This window comes from Lutra lutra, chromosome 14 (genome assembly GCF_902655055.1).
Source record: "Lutra lutra chromosome 14, mLutLut1.2, whole genome shotgun sequence".
Taxonomy (NCBI): Eukaryota; Metazoa; Chordata; class Mammalia; order Carnivora; family Mustelidae; genus Lutra; species Lutra lutra.
This window is the reverse complement of record NC_062291.1, coordinates 63,255,553-63,272,128: the sequence shown is the minus strand read 5'-3', so window position 1 is coordinate 63,272,128 and position 16,576 is coordinate 63,255,553. Positions and strand designations below refer to the sequence as shown.

At 52.5% G+C, this 16,576-nt stretch overlaps 1 protein-coding gene across 1 annotated transcript; it reads left to right on the top strand.

The window, feature by feature from the left end:
- Positions 1 to 1,639: 1,639 nt before the first annotated feature.
- Positions 1,640 to 7,747, top strand: CALHM3 (calcium homeostasis modulator 3). Its single transcript, XM_047703497.1, has 3 exons — positions 1,640 to 1,926; positions 3,916 to 4,171; positions 7,262 to 7,747. The coding sequence occupies exons 1-3, from the start codon at positions 1,640 to 1,642 to the stop codon at positions 7,745 to 7,747; spliced, it is 1,029 nt and encodes a 342-aa protein (XP_047559453.1).
- Positions 7,748 to 16,576: the final 8,829 nt, after the last annotated feature.

Sequence of the window (16,576 nt, the reverse complement as noted above, 5' to 3'; positions counted from 1 at the left end):
GACAGGGGTGCTATGGGGTGGACAGCAGATGAGGAGAAGGGAAGGACAGAAATACAGAGGCAACAACACAGAGAGAGAGATGGAGAGAGACCGACTCCCAGAAAGGCCCAGAAACACACCCAGAGGGACATAAAAAGTCACACGCCTGCACGCGTGGCTGCACGCATACGTGCACACATACACATCCTAAGGTAGAGTCAGAGAGACAGAGACAGAATGAGAGAGAGAAAGGGAGACAGACCGACAGAAATTAGGGCAGGCCCTACGCTCCACTGATTGGCTTTCTAGAAGCAGAGAGGCAGGCAGGTGCAGGCCAAGTGGCCAGCAGAGAGGACAGAGCTGGTGACAAAATAAGGGGGTCTGGGCATCAATATCCCAGAGAACAAACTTCTGTTGTCCCTTGCTGTGCCCTCAACACCATGCTCGATGCTACAGAAAACAACATTGCAGGCCACGTCACTGCCCTCATTGGGAGAGCCACCCCCCACCCCTGAGGAGGATTAATAATAACAAGCTGAGGCAACCTTTCAGGGGCCAAAGGGGAAGAGAGGCTCCCCCAGAGCTGAGGTCACCAGGGGGTGCTGGGGGACAGCGCTGCCTTTGAGCTGCCTCTTGAAGATCAGAGGGGGAGGAGCAAGGGTGTTCCAACTGGAAGAGGGTGTCAGCAAAGTTGTAGAGACAGGAGGGCATGCCTGGGTACATTCAGGAGGGCCTTGAATGCCAAGCTAGGAAGCTGAGGGAGCCCCTGGTCCCAACCAGGCAGATGAGTGATGTGTGGGAGGCCATGCTTTAGAGAGGCCCAGGCTGACCTGGGGACAGTGGAATAAAACAGAGAGGAAGGTTGTAGACCCCCACTGACCCCTCCAGCCCGCCTCACGACACTCTCTGTCTGATGCCACATTCCAGGAACCCCAGACTCCTGGTCCACCTCAGGCTGCTTCTCACCTCCTTGCCGTGCGCTGCCCTCTGCCAGGAAGGCCTTCCCCTTCCACAGCCCCTCACCCAGCAAACACCAAAACACCATTTAGACTCTTCTCCAGGGTCTTTTCCTCCAGGCAGCCTTCAGGCAGGGGGAGGTGCCCCCTGGGCCCTCCCAGCATGAAAGTCAACACAAAAATCTCCCTGAGCTCAGCTGAGTCAAATCGTGTTTTTGACCGAGACCAGAAAATATCATTGGTCCCCTCAGCATCGTTGCCTTACCACACCCAAAATTTGCCTATCCCCCAACAAGAAGCGCCACCAGCTCTCGGGCCTCAGTATCCAAACCCTGAAGGGAGGGAGGATTTGGCTGGGGAGGGTGGAGTGACAGGGCAGGGCACATTTGCCTAGAGGTGCTTTGGGCTGGCGGGTCGCAGAGCAGTGACTCTTTCCTCCAGAGAACAGAGGAGTGGCACTGGGGGACAGTCGGGGCTGGGCAGGGGAGCCTTTGCAGAAAAGTCCTGCCTCTGCCCCACGTCTGTGGCTGAGCCCCAGGAGTCTGGGCTGAGGACTGACCGTCGCCCCTTCCTTGTCCCCTCAGGCCCTTGGAAGACAAGACCCCAGGCTTGTCCCCAGAAGGATCTGGATTTGGCTGGGAAGGTGGCCGAAGCCTCAGTGCTCTCCCGGACCCACGGCTGCCCACCCCTGCCAGGCCAAGGCTATGGAAAAGTTCCGCATGTTCTTCCAGCACTTCCAGTCCAGCTCAGAGTCAGTGATGAATGGCGTCTGCTTGCTGCTGGCCGCGGTCACGGTCAAGATGTATTCCTCCTTCGACTTCAACTGCCCCTGCCTGGCGCGCTACAATGCCCTCTACGGCCTGGGCCTGCTGCTCACACCCCCGCTCGCCCTCTTCCTCTGCGGCCTCCTTGCCAACCGGCAGTCCGTGGTGATGGTGGAGGAGTGGTGCCGGCCTGCGGGGCAGCGGAGGAAGGACCCGGGCGTCGTCAGGTGCGGTCCCACACTACCTGGGTGGTCACGGTCAGGGCCTCCCCACTCAGACACTGCCAGGTGACTCCCCAGGCCCGGTGATCCTCATGGGTATCGGGAGGGCTTCCCCCCATGGACATTATCACCTGTGTCCCCTCCTTTCCCCAACTAGGGTGACATCAGCTCACAGAGACCCCTTAGCCACTTCCCATGCCGGAAACAGACATTTCCTTTCCTGTCATCCGTCACCCTTCTGTGGCCAGGACTGGGGACCCATGGATGATACAGGATTCCCAGGTTTTGCCCAGGTCACATGTGTTGGCTGGCCAGGAATTGTAACTCAGCACATACAGGAAGGACCATCCCATGACACACACAGCCGGCTTGCACACATAGTCGGAGGCGTGACTGGCTTCAAGGCTGCATTCCCTCTCCTGTAAGCTTCCCCAGGGTCTAGGACCTCACCTGCTGTACCGCAGGGCCCTTGGAGCCTCTCACCTGCTTTCGATACTGTGCACCGTATCAAAACCAGCTGATGGGGGTGCCTGGGTGGCTCAGGTGTTAAGCTCAGATCATGGTTCCAGGGTCCTGGGATTGAACCCCCGCTCCATGCCAAGCTCTATACCCAGGCCATGTGTGTGCAGCCTCTCAATTCTTAGCTCAGCCCTGGGTCTGCTCCAGGAGTAGACCCATTTTTAAGGATGAGGCCCATGAGGCAGAGAGGTTAAGCGACTTGACTGAGCTCCTATAACGAGGAAGAGGCACGGCCCAGATTCAAACACAGGTGCACTCCCAGCCCAAGCTGATACCAGTCCCCTCAGTGTTTTAGACAAAAGGTCTAAGTGATCTAGATCTGTGGGTAGAGGCCGGAGGGGCTTGGTGGATTTCAGCCTGCTGACGATAGCCCCCTTTCCCCGTGGTTTGGCATGGACAGTCGCGGTGTTCTCAAGTTCTCAAGCGTATGTAATGTAAGTCCATACCATGTCCTCAGGTCCACCTTCCAACCACAATGCCCATAGAAAACACCAGGGCCACCCTGATGTCAGATGGATTTGTAGTTCCCCACGGGGGAGGCCGTGCACCCATATACACACCCCCAGCAGACACCATTTTTGTACGTTTTGTATGCAGTTCAAGTCAGAAACAGGTGCTCAGCTGCCTCTGCTTCCTGACGCACTGGGGGTCCCGTGCTCCCCATGATTCAGCCTCGTGGGGAGGGTCACATGCACTGGCTGTGTCCTTTGCCTTTTCCTCTGGGGCCCGGGGAGTGCAGCTCCATGGGGCACCTGTCCTGGGATCAGAACCCAACCTCCAGAAGAGCAGAGGGCAGGAGAGCCCCCTGGGGACGGTGCTGGGGGTGGGATACTTTGGACCTGGAGGGAAGGGTCTGAGGCACTGCTTCTGGAAGGGTTATTGGGCGGGGCTAGCTCCCCCCAGAAGCGGCTCTGGGGAGAAGGTAATAATAAGTGGCTCACCCGGGTCAGTCCTTCTGGGGACCCTCTGAGAACATGGGTAGAACACACCTCAGCACTGTCCCACTGAGAGTCTAGGAAGCTGGGGTCCCTGTGGCCGGAAGGTTGATTGGGGTCGTTAACTCTCCTGGCTTCCACCGTCCTCCTCTGATTGCAGAGATTCCTCCAAAGCCCTCGGGCAGAACCGCGCAGGTAGTTGAGGTCAGAGGCCCACAGTCCTGCCACATGAATGGAACTCGTCACCAAAGATCTAATGTGCCTCTGGCATGGGAAAGGCACCAGGAGAGCCTGAGAGGAAGAGGCATGCCCGCTCCCCAGTTTCCAGTCCTGGGCTGCCAGTCCTGACTTTCCTGACCTCCCAGAGCCCCAGCCCTCCAGCCTCCCTGCCTCTGCTGCTGGGACCTCTGCAGTGGGAGCCACCACCCCAGGCATCTCCTAGCCCTCCTGGGAAGTCCATCCTTGCATCCCTCCTGTGGCCTTCCTGCTGCAGCTGAATCCCAGCTGCCCCTCTTAACCCCCCGCCTTCTGCTACCCCTAGGTATATGTGCTCCTCTGTGCTGCAGAGGGCACTGGCCGCCCCCCTTGTCTGGATCCTCTTGGCCCTCCTTGACGGGAAGTGCTTCGTGTGTGCCTTCAGCAGCTCCGTGGACCCTGAAAAGTTTCTGGACTTTGCCAACATGACCCCCAGCCAGGTGCAGCTCTTCCTGGCCAAGGTGCCCTGCAAGGAGGATGAGCTGGTCAGGGACAGCCCCGCTAGAAAAGCAGTGTCCCGCTACCTACGGTGCCTGTCACAGGTAATTCGGGTGGTTCTCCCCAGCCCTGGAAAATCTCCTGCACTGGTTCTGAGCGGCGTGGGCAAGGAGGTACAGAGGGTTTCCTGGGGCCCCTCCCCACTGCTGGAAACAAAAGCAAGGAGCAGGTGGTCCCTGGAAGGCTAGGGGTGTGACCCACATACAGGACACTGGGGGGGCCTTAGGTAGTGGACACTTCGCCTTCAACACTAAGTGCCTCCACGGCAGAGACCAGAGACCCTCCAGGAGTCAGTGCGTTCCATCCCTAGGAAGTTAGATGACAAAAGCCCTGGAGATACATTCCTCTGCCCTGCCCCCCAACCCATACACACATTCTTGGCACCTCCCAGAAATCATACTCACTACTATTACTATTTATTGAGGATTAATGTGTCAGACACTGTGTAAGCATTTCATATGCATTACTTCATTTATTCTCAGAACAACCCTATGAGGGGGTGCAATCATTATCATCCCATTTTGCAGATAAGGAAATGGAGGTCCTGAGAGTTTAGTTCACAGGCCCAAGTTGCACAGCTCCTAAGAGGCAGGGCGGGGAGCTGAACTGTCAACACTCCCAGCCCTCTGAACCACCTCCCTGAAATGCAGGTCCTCCCCAGACCCCTGGATCCCCACACTGGCACCCCCACTCCATCAGCCTAGGGGCAGACTCCAGCCCCCCCCCGGCCCAGACTGCAGATTCCTCCCAGAGCCCCAATCAGTGCTGGGTCCCCCCCAAAAGTATTTATATGCAGAGCAAGCTGGGGCTACAGGGACTAAAAACACAACCCAGCCCTCTGTGGGCGCCAGGACAAACTCGTGGCAAATGCAGGCCCGTGCATTTGATGGAGAGGCGTGATGGAGAGAGGGCCAGCACTCAGGACGCATTTGATTTTGGGTCCAACTCTGCCTTGGCCACATCACTCCCCTCTGGGTCTCAGCCTCTCCTACAAAATCAAGGGAGGTTTGGTCTCCTCCACGTGGATGGGCCCTGTAGGATTAAACTCTCTGGGCTCTCGCTCATTCACTGGAAAGAGTGTAGAATCTTCAGTCACACCAGGGTTCGAGTCCTGACTCAGATGGAGGTTATCAGGCACATAAAAAGCCCCTCATGTGTAAAACCCCCACACGACCATTTTTAATTGGTAGGGGAAAGGAGGGATCCTGAGAGAGGCCAGTGAGAGAGCTTCATGAACCACATCCACTAATGATAAGGGTTCAAATATGTCTTTGTGGCTTAGAGGAGTGATTTCTCTGCCCCAGGAGCACACAGTTGCTTGGTCTTAAGCACAGCCTTGGAGAGACCAGAGCTTTGGGAGGGTAGAGAGGAGGGAGGGGTGTCGGGCATGTGTGGGTTCCAGACTCAGGGAACTCTTCAAGTCTTTCATCATGCTTGGCTTGGCACACTGTTCCCTGTTTATGGCCTATAGACCTGCTACTCATGCTTCAGGGCTCAGCATCTGCCTCACTGTTCCCTGAGCCCTCAAGTACAGGTTGGGTGTCCCTCCTCTGTATTCCCATAATAAAGGATTATGGGAATATACGACCCTCAACATGGCATTCAGCCAGTCTATCACCAATTTCATTGTTTCCTCCACTGAAGTGTGAGTTCCAGGAGTCCTCAGTGCCTTTCCCAAAATACAGGACGTGTGGCTTCATAGATGGGATACATAAGCACGTGTGAGGATAGATGAAGAACCGGATAAAAAAATGAAAGGATGATAGATGGATGCATGGGTGGGTGGACGGATGGATGATGGGTGGGGGGAGTGTAAGGGAGGCAAAACTTTGCTTCCACCCAGCTTAGGTTTTCAGCTGAGACTCTAACAAAAAGATTAACAGGAGAAAAACAGTTTCTTAATGTGCACAGTACACATCACATGGGAGAAACTTGAAACAAAGAAAGAGTAACTCAAAGTGGTCGCTTAGAACTGCATCTTATCTGTCATCTTCGAAAAGAGCAATACCGGGGCTCCCGGGTGGCTCAGCAGGTTAAGCCTCTGCCTTCGGCTCGGGTCGTGGTCTCAGGGTCCTGGAATCGAGCCCCACATTGGGCTCTCTGCTCAGCAGGGAGACTGCTTCCCCCCTCTCTCTCTGCCTGCCTCTCTGCCTCCTTGTGAGCTCTCTCTGTGTCAAATAAATAAATGAAATCTTTAAAACAAAAAAACAAACAAACAAACAAACAAAGAGCAAAACCTTTGGAGAGCAATGACAGGACAAAGGAGAGCAGTGTTAGTCTCCGAGGACACTAAAGGAGTGAGGTTTATCATGAGATTCCTCTGGTGCTGTCCCTGGGCTGATAAGAGTTGTCTCCCAGGGACTCCTGGGTGGCTCAGTCGGTTAAGTGGCTGCCTTCGGCTCAGGTCATGATCCCAGAGTCCTGGGATCGAGTTCCGCATCGGGCTCCTTGCTCAGCGGGGAGCCTGCTTCTCTCTCTCCCTCTGCCTGCCACTCTGCCTACTTGTGTTCTCTCTCTCTCTCTCTCTCTCTGTGTCAAAAAAATAAATAAAATCTTAAAAAAAAAAAAGAGTTGTCTCCCAGTACAAGGAGAATGTATTTCCTGCCTTAGGTACAGAAGAGGAGGGTAAAGAGAGCTGTTCCTATGGTTGCTGCTTCTTATCTTCCATTCAAGATAATTTTTATGTCAAAGAGGCATACTTTGGGGTGACGTATTCTGGTTTCTTCAGGAGGGAGTTTGGGAGGATGAGTGGTGGGTGGGTGGGTGGATAGATAAATGGAAGAAAGGATGATAGTAAGGGAACAGGGATGGGTGGGTAGGAGGCTATATGATAGACGGAAGGTCTGCTGGGAGGATGGCTGGATGGGATGCTGAGACATAGTATCAGGTGAGAAGATAGACCGCGGGATGAGTGGATGGAGAAATAGTTGGACAGATGGATGGTGCAAGGATGAGACTGAATGCAAGCGAGGATGGGTGGAGGTGGATGGTAGGATGGATGACTAAGTGGGAACATGGATAGATTTGGGAGAGATGGGAGGGATAAGGGAGAGACTTTGGGACACTCTTTCCATACCGCATAGCACCCGACCTGGAACACATCTAACCTGGTGCCCCTACCCCCCACCCCCCAGGCCATCGGCTGGAGTATCACCCTGCTACTGATCATCGTGGCCTTCCTGGCCCGCTGCCTGAGACCTTGCTTCGACCAGACAGTCTTCCTGCAGCGCAGATACTGGAGCAACTACGTGGACCTGGAGCAGAAGCTCTTCGACGAGACGTGCTGTGAGCATGCGCGGGACTTCGCCCTCCGCTGCGTGCTGCACTTCTTCGCCAGCATGCAGAGCGAGATGCGGGCGCGCGGGCTGAGCCGGGATGCCGCAGGCAGGGGCCCCGAGCCACCCGAGATGCCCAGCGGCCTGGACGGCGACGGAAGCAGGAAGGCCCACCTGCGGGCAGTTTCCAGCCGGGAGCAGGTGGACTTCCTCCTGAGCACGTGGTACTCCAGCAAACCGCAGCTCAACCTCGTGGCATCCCCGGGGCTCTGGGCGCGTGGCCTCAACCACCGCGCTTCCACGGTGGCCCCAGGCACCAGACTGTCCCAGCATACTGATGTATAGGGACCCCAGTAGTGTCCCCACGTGAAATATCCACGCTGGCAACGGCCTGGGGGTTTCCAGGTTGTGGGGATCCCGAGGCAGGACAACCTAACCCTTGCTGGCTTGCTTCCTCAAAATAGCCCAGTCTCTGGCCCACTTTCAGGGTGTGGCCTCCCGAGTGCTCTAAAACAGGGCTTCGCAAACCTTAGGCTGCTCACTGTTCTCCCGAACTCTTGCTAAATGCAGGTTCTGATTTGGTGCGTCTAGTATTGGGTCCAAGACTGCCCTTCTGTCAGATTCCCAGGGGATACTGAATTTGTGAACTAGCAAGAGTCTGAGTAGATCTGCCTGTGGATTCTGGATCCTAGATGTACAGATTCTAAATTTGAAATAATAATATAATAACATCTAGCAGGTGTCAGTGGTGCTTACTACATGTTGTAAGGTCTTTCCCTATATAACTCATTTGAACCTCATGATAATCCAATGAAGTAGGATGATTATTAGCCCCATTTTAGAAGAGAAAACTGAGGCCAAAAGTGGTTAAGTTGCCTGGGGTCACCCATGTAGGACCTGGAATTTGATCCCAGGAGGCCTGTCTGCTACATAATTCTAAGCTGCTATACTCCTGGGCCCTCTAGAGAGTTTGTATATTGGTTTTCAGCCCTCTGGTTAGGCTTCCTGTAGCTTCCACCAAGTTTCTCTAAGCAAGTGCTAGCAAGCTCCAGGTGTGTGGTATTTGGACCGGCTCTGAAAATCCGGGCGGGGTGGACCCAGACACCCCCACACTTAACAAGCACCCCAGGTGATTCGATAAGTTCCATTTTTTTTTTTGGTTGGGTTTTTTGTTTATTTGTTTTTTTAGATTAAATTTGTTTCAGAGAAAGAGAGAGAGAACAGGTGGAGAGGCAGAGGGAGAGGAAGAGACAATCTTCAAGCAGACTGTGCTAACCACGAAGCCCAACACGGGGCTTGATCCCAGGACCCTGAGATCATGACCTGAACTGAAACCAAGAGCCCAACACTTAACTAACTGCGCCACCCAGGCGCCCCTGATAAGTTCCCGGTTTAAGAACCTCTGCGCCAAGTGTGAGTATGGGGTCTGGCTAGGAAGCAAAGCCCTTAAAACACTAGGGTGAAGTCTTGTTGGAAAAATGGCCACTCTGTCTCTGGCAGCCCAAACAGGAAAGGTTGGGAAGATCTGGCCTCTGAGCTCCTCTGGACCTCCCTGATGACTCATTCACCACACACACACACACACACACACACACATGCTGCTGGTGCCTCCTTAGCACAGATGGTGACCACAGACAGACAAACCTGAGTCACCCCATACTTTTCTGGTGCTCAGGGCCTGGAGGGCAATACAGGGGCCCCTGGACGCTCCCGCTGGAGACCAGCCCCCTCTGTGTCCAGCAAGCTCTGCTCTCCTGGACTCTTGCCAAGAGACTTGTATGACCAGACAATCCTTGCTGCCCAGCTTCCCCCCACCTACCCTGCTGTGGTCAGGCCATGCAAATGTTTGAAATGCACCACGATTTAACAGAAGTGCTAGCAGGGATTGAGTGGGGAGGAAGGAGAGAAGTCTTAGAGATGGCCCAGTCAGCCCAGAGGAACTCTCAGCTCAGGAGAAGTGGGCTCAGGGTCCCCACTTTGGGCTGCAAGAAAGCAGCATTTGGCCCAGGAAACAGCCACCGATTACAGTCAATACCGCTGCCTCCTTGTACTGTGCACTTATAAAGCACCTAGTGTCCAAAAAGTATCGTGCCAGGGAATAGGGAAGAGATAATACACAGATGATACCCCCTCCCTTCAAGGAGCTCACTGTCTGATACAAGGACAGGATGGGTACAGAAACAAAGATAATCCAGAGCAAAAGGTGAGAAGATACAGGCAAGCCCCATGCCACAGAGATTTAGCATGGAGAAGAATGGCTCCAAGCTGGGGGATCAGGGAAAGCTTCACTTGAATGGGTCTGGAAGGAGGGGGGATGGTTTTGTCTAGTGGAGAGAGAGATGGGGGTGGGGCCGCGGGGCACCTGCAGGGAGGAAACAGCAAGAACAAAGGCAAAGGACCGGGAAAAGGGCAGGGTATGTGTCATTTATTCATTCAGCAAGTATTGATGGAAGGCCTGGAGGGGCAGAGAGTAGTGGCTGGCTGGGCAAGGCAGAAAAGAACTAGAAGCTGCCTGAACAGCGGCGGCTCTGCATGAGAAGGGGAAGATGGTGGGAGCCTTGGGGGGTTAGGTCAGGACTTTGGCTTGATCCTGCTGGCAGGAGAGGCAAGCACATGTGAGCAAGGTCCGGAGGAAGGACGTGGCAGTGATGTTTGAAGCTGCGGAAATGGGCAGGGCCAGAAAGAGAGAGAAGCTTGAGTGAGCAGAGGAAGGACCAAGACCTTTAGAGCTTTGGAGGACCAAGAGGGGGGCAGTAAATGAGAGAAAGAGGAAAAATCATAGAGGAAGAGTCCGGAAAAAGGCCAGGGACGAGTGAATTTAGGGATGGGAGAAGGATAAGCTATAAACCCAGAGCTTCAGAGAGACCCAGGAGTGGGAAGACTGAGGGGAAAATAATTGGTTTTTGGTAGCTGTCCAGGGCAGGGGGACTGCTCACCCAGGGAGGTGTCCTGGTGAAGCAGATGGCTGGGTTTCTGTAGGATTCCTATAAAGTCCTGGGCATGTGCCTCCCAACACACACACCCAGGGTTATAAGAACAAGTGAGAGGTTTGGACCCTGCTCTGTTTTAGGATACTGACATGGCAGGGATCCTCAGCACCCCTGTTAAAGGATGCTGAGGGAAAGACACCAGGACCCTAAAGTACGATGAGAATAGAGGAGTCATGTCCACGCTAACACACTTCTACTTCCAGGGTCTCATAGAAGGTAAAGGAGTTCTCTCCCAGCTCTACCCAGCTCTTCGGGGCCAAATGAAATGACCTCCCCTTCTCTCTGCTTGATGTGTTCTGCAGGGGAAGGGCAGGGAGAGCTGGAGGATGGGGAGAGCATCCCTGAAGAGCTAGAGAAGAGCCATGAGAGATGGTCTGGGGTAGCAGAACAGAGGTGACATTGGTTGTTACCATGGTAATGAGCTTTGAATGGGCTGGCACCAGCCCCTCCTGCCCACCCCTCCCACCCAGGCCCCCTTCATGTGAAGGAGGGACCTGCTCTTCCTCCCTCCCCACTCTGTTCACAGAACCTAACCCCGACGGCAAGCTCGGAGCCAGTGTGGCAGGACTGACTGTTCCCTCCTTGTATCTGAATTTCTGCCTCCTCTCAAACTTCTCTTGATCTAAGGCTCACTTTTCCCCCTTTTTCGCTTATTCATGTATTTATTCATTCAGCACTTACTAACTGAATGTCTGCTAAATCAGCCACACCAGGCCAAGCACTAGGAACCCAGCAGTGAACAAAAGAGGTGTGGGCCCTTGACATTTATGATCCAAGGGGAGCCCCAGATGTTAAATAAACACACCCCTCCAAAATAAGGAATTGAAATTGTCATCAGATGGGTGCTGGGAAGGGAAAGTACACCCAGGGGGCTGTGAAAGCCCGTGTCAGCAGAACTGTCCAAGCTAAGGGTTCAGGAACTTCTCTGCAGGCTGTCTTAAGGATACAAGAAGGCACAAAGCACATGCAAGGTTCTGAGGCGGGGATGGGTATATCCCATTTGAGGAAGTGCAAACAGACAACTGAGCTGGACAGCAGATATTGGAAGCAGAGTGGCCCCAGGGGTCGGCTCTCATCTGGGCCTACAGAGCCTGGTAAGGACTTTTTTACTTCAACCATTGAAGGGAGTTAAGAATGTGGTCATAGAATCAGATGTCCACTCTTTTATTTTATTTTATTTAAGATTTTATTTATTTAGTTGAGAGAGACAGAGAGCATGAGAGGAGAGAGGTCAGCGGGAGAAGCAGACTCCCTGCCTAGCAGGGAGCCCAATGCGGGACTCAATCCCGGGACTCCAGGATCATGACCTGAGCTGAAGGCAGTTGCCCAACCAACTGAGCCACCCAGGCGCCCCAGATGTCCACTCTTAAAAGATCACATCGTCTACAGCCTGGGAATAGCTTGGTAAGGGCCAGTGTGCCCTGCAGAAGGAGGCAAGAGCTAGTGGAACCTGGATTAGGGTGGAGATGGGCAGAAATAGCAGGTGAGAATTACCTAGAACTCTGGGTGTTCTTGTTTGTCAGTGTCCTGCTTAAAATGCAATGCACAGGGACGCCTGGGTGGCTCAGTTGGTTGAGCAGCTGCCTTCGGCTCTGGTCATGATCCCAGCGTCCTGGGATCGAGTCCCACATCGGGCTCCTTGCTCCTCGGGGAACCTGCCTCTCCCTCTGCCTCTGCCTGCCATTCTGTCTGCCTGTGCTCGCTCTCTCTCCCTCTCTCTCTCTGACAAATAAATAAATAAAATTTAAAAAAAAATGCAATGCACAGAGCAGACCACCGTTAGGTCAGACCATGATATAAAAACAAAATGCAGTCAGGGGTGCCTGGGTGGCTCAGTGGGTTAAGCTTTTGCCTTCAGCTCAGGTCATGATCTCAGGGTCCTGGGATCGAGCCTCACATCAGGCTCTCTGCTTGGCGGGGAGACTGCTTCCTCCTCTCTCTCTGCGTGCTTCTCTGCCTACTTGTGATCTCTCTCTCCGTCAAATAAATAAATAAAATCTTTTAAAAAACCAAACAAACAAAAACAAAAACAAAATGCAGTCACCATCACACCAGATGTCAGCACCTTAACACAACAAAGTGATTTCTCACTCAGGCCAAGTCTGAGGTAGGTAAAAGGGAAGGGAGGGCAGGAGGGGAGGAGGGAGGCTCCTCTGGTCCCCTGGGGACCCAATGGACGGAGACTCCCCCCATCTTGGGATGCCACCATCAAGACACATCATATTCCCCAGATCCTGAGACAAGGAAGTGAGTGTAAGTTAGTTTATTTGGAAGTTGCTCCCAGGAAACACGGAAAAGGCACAGGGGAAGTAATATAGGAAAGGGAAGAAAGCCAGCAAAAGGTGGGGAGCCAGCCAGTCACTGCAGTGAGCAACTCTGGGAGCCATGCACAGGAGTCATCCCAACCCAGGAGGGAGGAAAGTGGAGTGTTTATTACCAATTTCTAACTGTCGTTTTTTGGGACACTGAGGCACCTCCAGCTTGCCTAGGGCCAAATGTCTCAGGTGTGCTGTAAGCTGCCTTTGGAACATACAGGTGAGTACTGGCAAGGATGGGCAGGGCCCAAAGGCACCGGTTACACTGATGTCCAGGGTCCAGGAGACAGAAAGAAAAACAGCAGGAACAGTGGTAAGAGGTGGGGGGGTTCCATGCCAGAACTCAACCACATGCTCCCAATCTACCTAAAGCACGGGCTGGGAATTGTAGGGAAGCACACAGAATATTTGATGAGCCCTATTTGTTTTTGCCACAAGATACAACCTCCAACACAGTTTGGATGGTGCAGAAGAGAGTGGCACTATATCCTTCTTGGGTAAAGACTTCATATCTCTGATAACACAGCCTGACAACACCAAGCACATCTCGCTGATGGCCCTTGCCTCCTCCACGGCCCTGCTCTCTGGGTGTTCCCACAGCTGCTGGTAGAGGGCAGTACCCACCGGAGCGCCACACACGCGTGCCCTCCTACGCAAATCGGGCATTTTCCTAGAGGTACAGCACTCACTCACCCCGAGGCCCCCTTTGCATGCTACTTTTCATGACACTCTTAACTTTTCAAAGCCAGAGGGGCCTCGCCAGCACTGGCGTGGGTGGTAGGACAACTTCCAGAAGCAGGAGGGGAAGGGGCTGGTGCACATCCCACAGTGGTGGCTGTGGGTAAGTCTGCTGCCCAAGTCATCCAAAAGTTGGAGCAGGGTCATGACATCCTGTTCTCGGTCTCTGCCCAGTCACTATCTAAGAGCTACGGGGCAGGGGTGCAGAAGACACAGGGTACAGCTAGCTGCTCTACCAAAGATCCCGCTGCGGTAGATAAGAGTAATGGGCCCCCAAGGCCACCTCCTGGTCTCTGGAACCTGTGAGTGTGTTACCTGCAAAAGGGACTCTACCGGTGTGATTGGGTTAAAAATCTTGAGATGGGGAGACTCTCCTGGATTAGCCAGGACTACCCATGTGATCAGTGTCCTTAGAAGAGGGAGAAGAGGGTAGCAGGAGGGTCAGAGGCAGAGAAGTGAGGATGGAAGCAGAGGGCAGAGGGACACGGGGATGGGGACCCAGGGAATGTGCCTGTGTTCTTCAAGCCAGGGAAGGCCGGGAAGTGGATTCTCCACTGGAACACAGGCTGCCAGGCCCTTGATTCTTAGCCCACTGTGACCCATTTCAGAACCCCACCACCCCCTCACCGCCAGAACTATGAGAGAATATACTTGTGTGGTTTTGAGCCAGTAAACTTGGGGTAATTTTCTATAGTGGAAAACTAATATATATTTCTATAGTGGGAAACTAATATAGATATTTATTTATTTGTTTATTTTTGTTTATTTTTAAAGATTTTAGTTTATTTGACTGAGAGAGACACAGCGAGAGAGGGAACACAAGCAGTGGGAGTGGGAGAGGGAGAAGCAGACATTCCGCCGAGCAGGGAGCCTGATGCGGGGCTCAATCCCAGGACCCTGGGATCATGACCTGAGCCAAAGGCAGAAGCTTAATGACTGAGCCACCCAGGCACCCCAATATAGATTTTTAAAATGCACTACTGCAACTCCAATGCAGAGATGATCATCATTACCATTCAAGGTTATCAGAGTCATTTCCTGAGAGCTCACTGGGGGCCCAGCATCGCACTCAGTTTCTACCCGCAGCATCCCCCAGATTCTCACAACAGCCTGAGATGTAAGCTCTTTAAATCTCCCCATTCCACAAACGAGAAGACTGTAGCACCTAATCTTACCTAGAGGTGAAATCACCTGATCAAGGTCCGGGGCTGCTGTGTAAGGGGGGCTGAGACTTGAACCCAGGTCATTGGCTAGGTTGCTCTTAACCTTATTCAGTGAGCAGAATGAGGGCAGCTGGTGTTCCCAGAGTGGAGACAGCACAAGTAAAGGGGTGATGGCTAAGGAGTTGTTCCCAAGCAGCCTTGTGTCCCTCCTGTGGTCACTGACTCAGTTCTGGCCTTTGCTGGTAATCAGGAGGCCACCTCCTCCTTCTACCCCATAGAGAACCTGCTCCTGCCCCACCCCACCCCCACTTTAGAGGCAGAAGTTCCTAACCTTCCCATCACAGTGGATCAACACACTGATAACCTTGGTACAAGACACTGGGGCAAACTGAGGGGAGTTGGAGACATCTGTCTATATAGAGCCTGGTGGGGAACAAAAAAATCACATCTTCCTTATCTTCTATAAGCTGTGGTACAAAGTACTAGGAAAGATATTAGACACTGAATTGGTATAAAATATCCTAATGAAATCTCCCAGACCTCTTAAAATGAGAAATTTGGGAAATTCGATGAGCACAACCTTTTAGCATCAGGTTTTTTGTTTGTTTGTTTGTTTTGGGTTTTTTTTTTGCATGAAACGACCAGTTCCTATTCAAGGCTTTTTTTTTTTTTTTTTAAACTGAGATGTAATTGACATATATCATGATGGTGATGTCAGGTGCACGACCTAATGATGAGATATTTGTATAGATTGCAAAATGGTCACCACAATAAGTCTAGTTAACACCCATCACATACATATAGTTAGAACATTTTTTTTCTTGTGAAGAGAACTTTTAAGATCTACTCTCCTAGCAACTTTCAAATATATGATATAGTGTTATTATCTGTAGTCACCATGCCATATATTATGTCCCCATGACTTATCTTATAACTGGAGTTTGTTTTGATCTCCTTCACCCATTTATCCCAACCCCCAACTCAAGGCTGTTTAATGATGATCTTTACAAAAATTTACAAGAGTTTGAATGGTGTGTAAAGAACCTAACACTCATTTATTTGCTGTAACTGTAAATAAAATTCTCATGATAATGAGAATAGAGTGTTTAGAATTCAGTCAAACTGGGTTTCTTGGGGGTGGTTTAAAGATTTTATCTATTTGTTAGAGAGAGAGAGAGCACAAGAGCATGCAAGAGAGGAGGGAGCGGGGGCAGAGGGAGAGGGAGAAGCAGACTCCCTTCTGAGCAGGAAGCCCATTGAGGGACCCGATCCCAGGACCCTAGGATCATGATCCGAGCTAAAGACAGATGCTTACCCAACTGAGCCACCCAGGTGGACCCCAAGCAAACTGTTTTTATCAAGTATTTTAAAATAATGTTGAAGGGGCACCTGGATGGCTCAGTCGGTTGGGCATCTGCCTTTGGCTTCGGTCATAATCCCAGAGTCCTGGGATCGAGCCCTGCATCAGGCTCCCTGCTCAGCAGGAAGCCTGCTTCTCCCTCTCCCTCTCCCCCTGCTTGTATCCCCTCTCTCGCTGTGTCTCTCTCTGTCTAATAAATAAATAATATCTTTAAGAAACATAAAATAATGTTGAAGTTAGAATTGGCAGAGAATGTATGCAGCCCAGCATAGAGTAAAAAGAGGTTCGAGCTGGTAGCCAGCTCAGGTGTCACTGAAAGGACCCATCATCTACAAACAGGGAGCCACAGAGATTCCAGGCAGCCCCTGGAGCCACACTCCTTCTGAGCTCCGGAGCTCCTGCACCACCCCACCCCACCACTCTACATGTGGGGCTATGTACTAGGCTCTGCCAGGAGCTCAGAAACTTTGTCTACCACGCACGTTGATGCTGCAGCGGATGTCTGGGAACAGACACCTCCTTGGCTGGATCACCCTCATCCTGCTCTCCACCTGTGGGGGCATCCCCTGGAGAGCCCCCAGAAAGGATACTCCAAGGACCACCAGCCA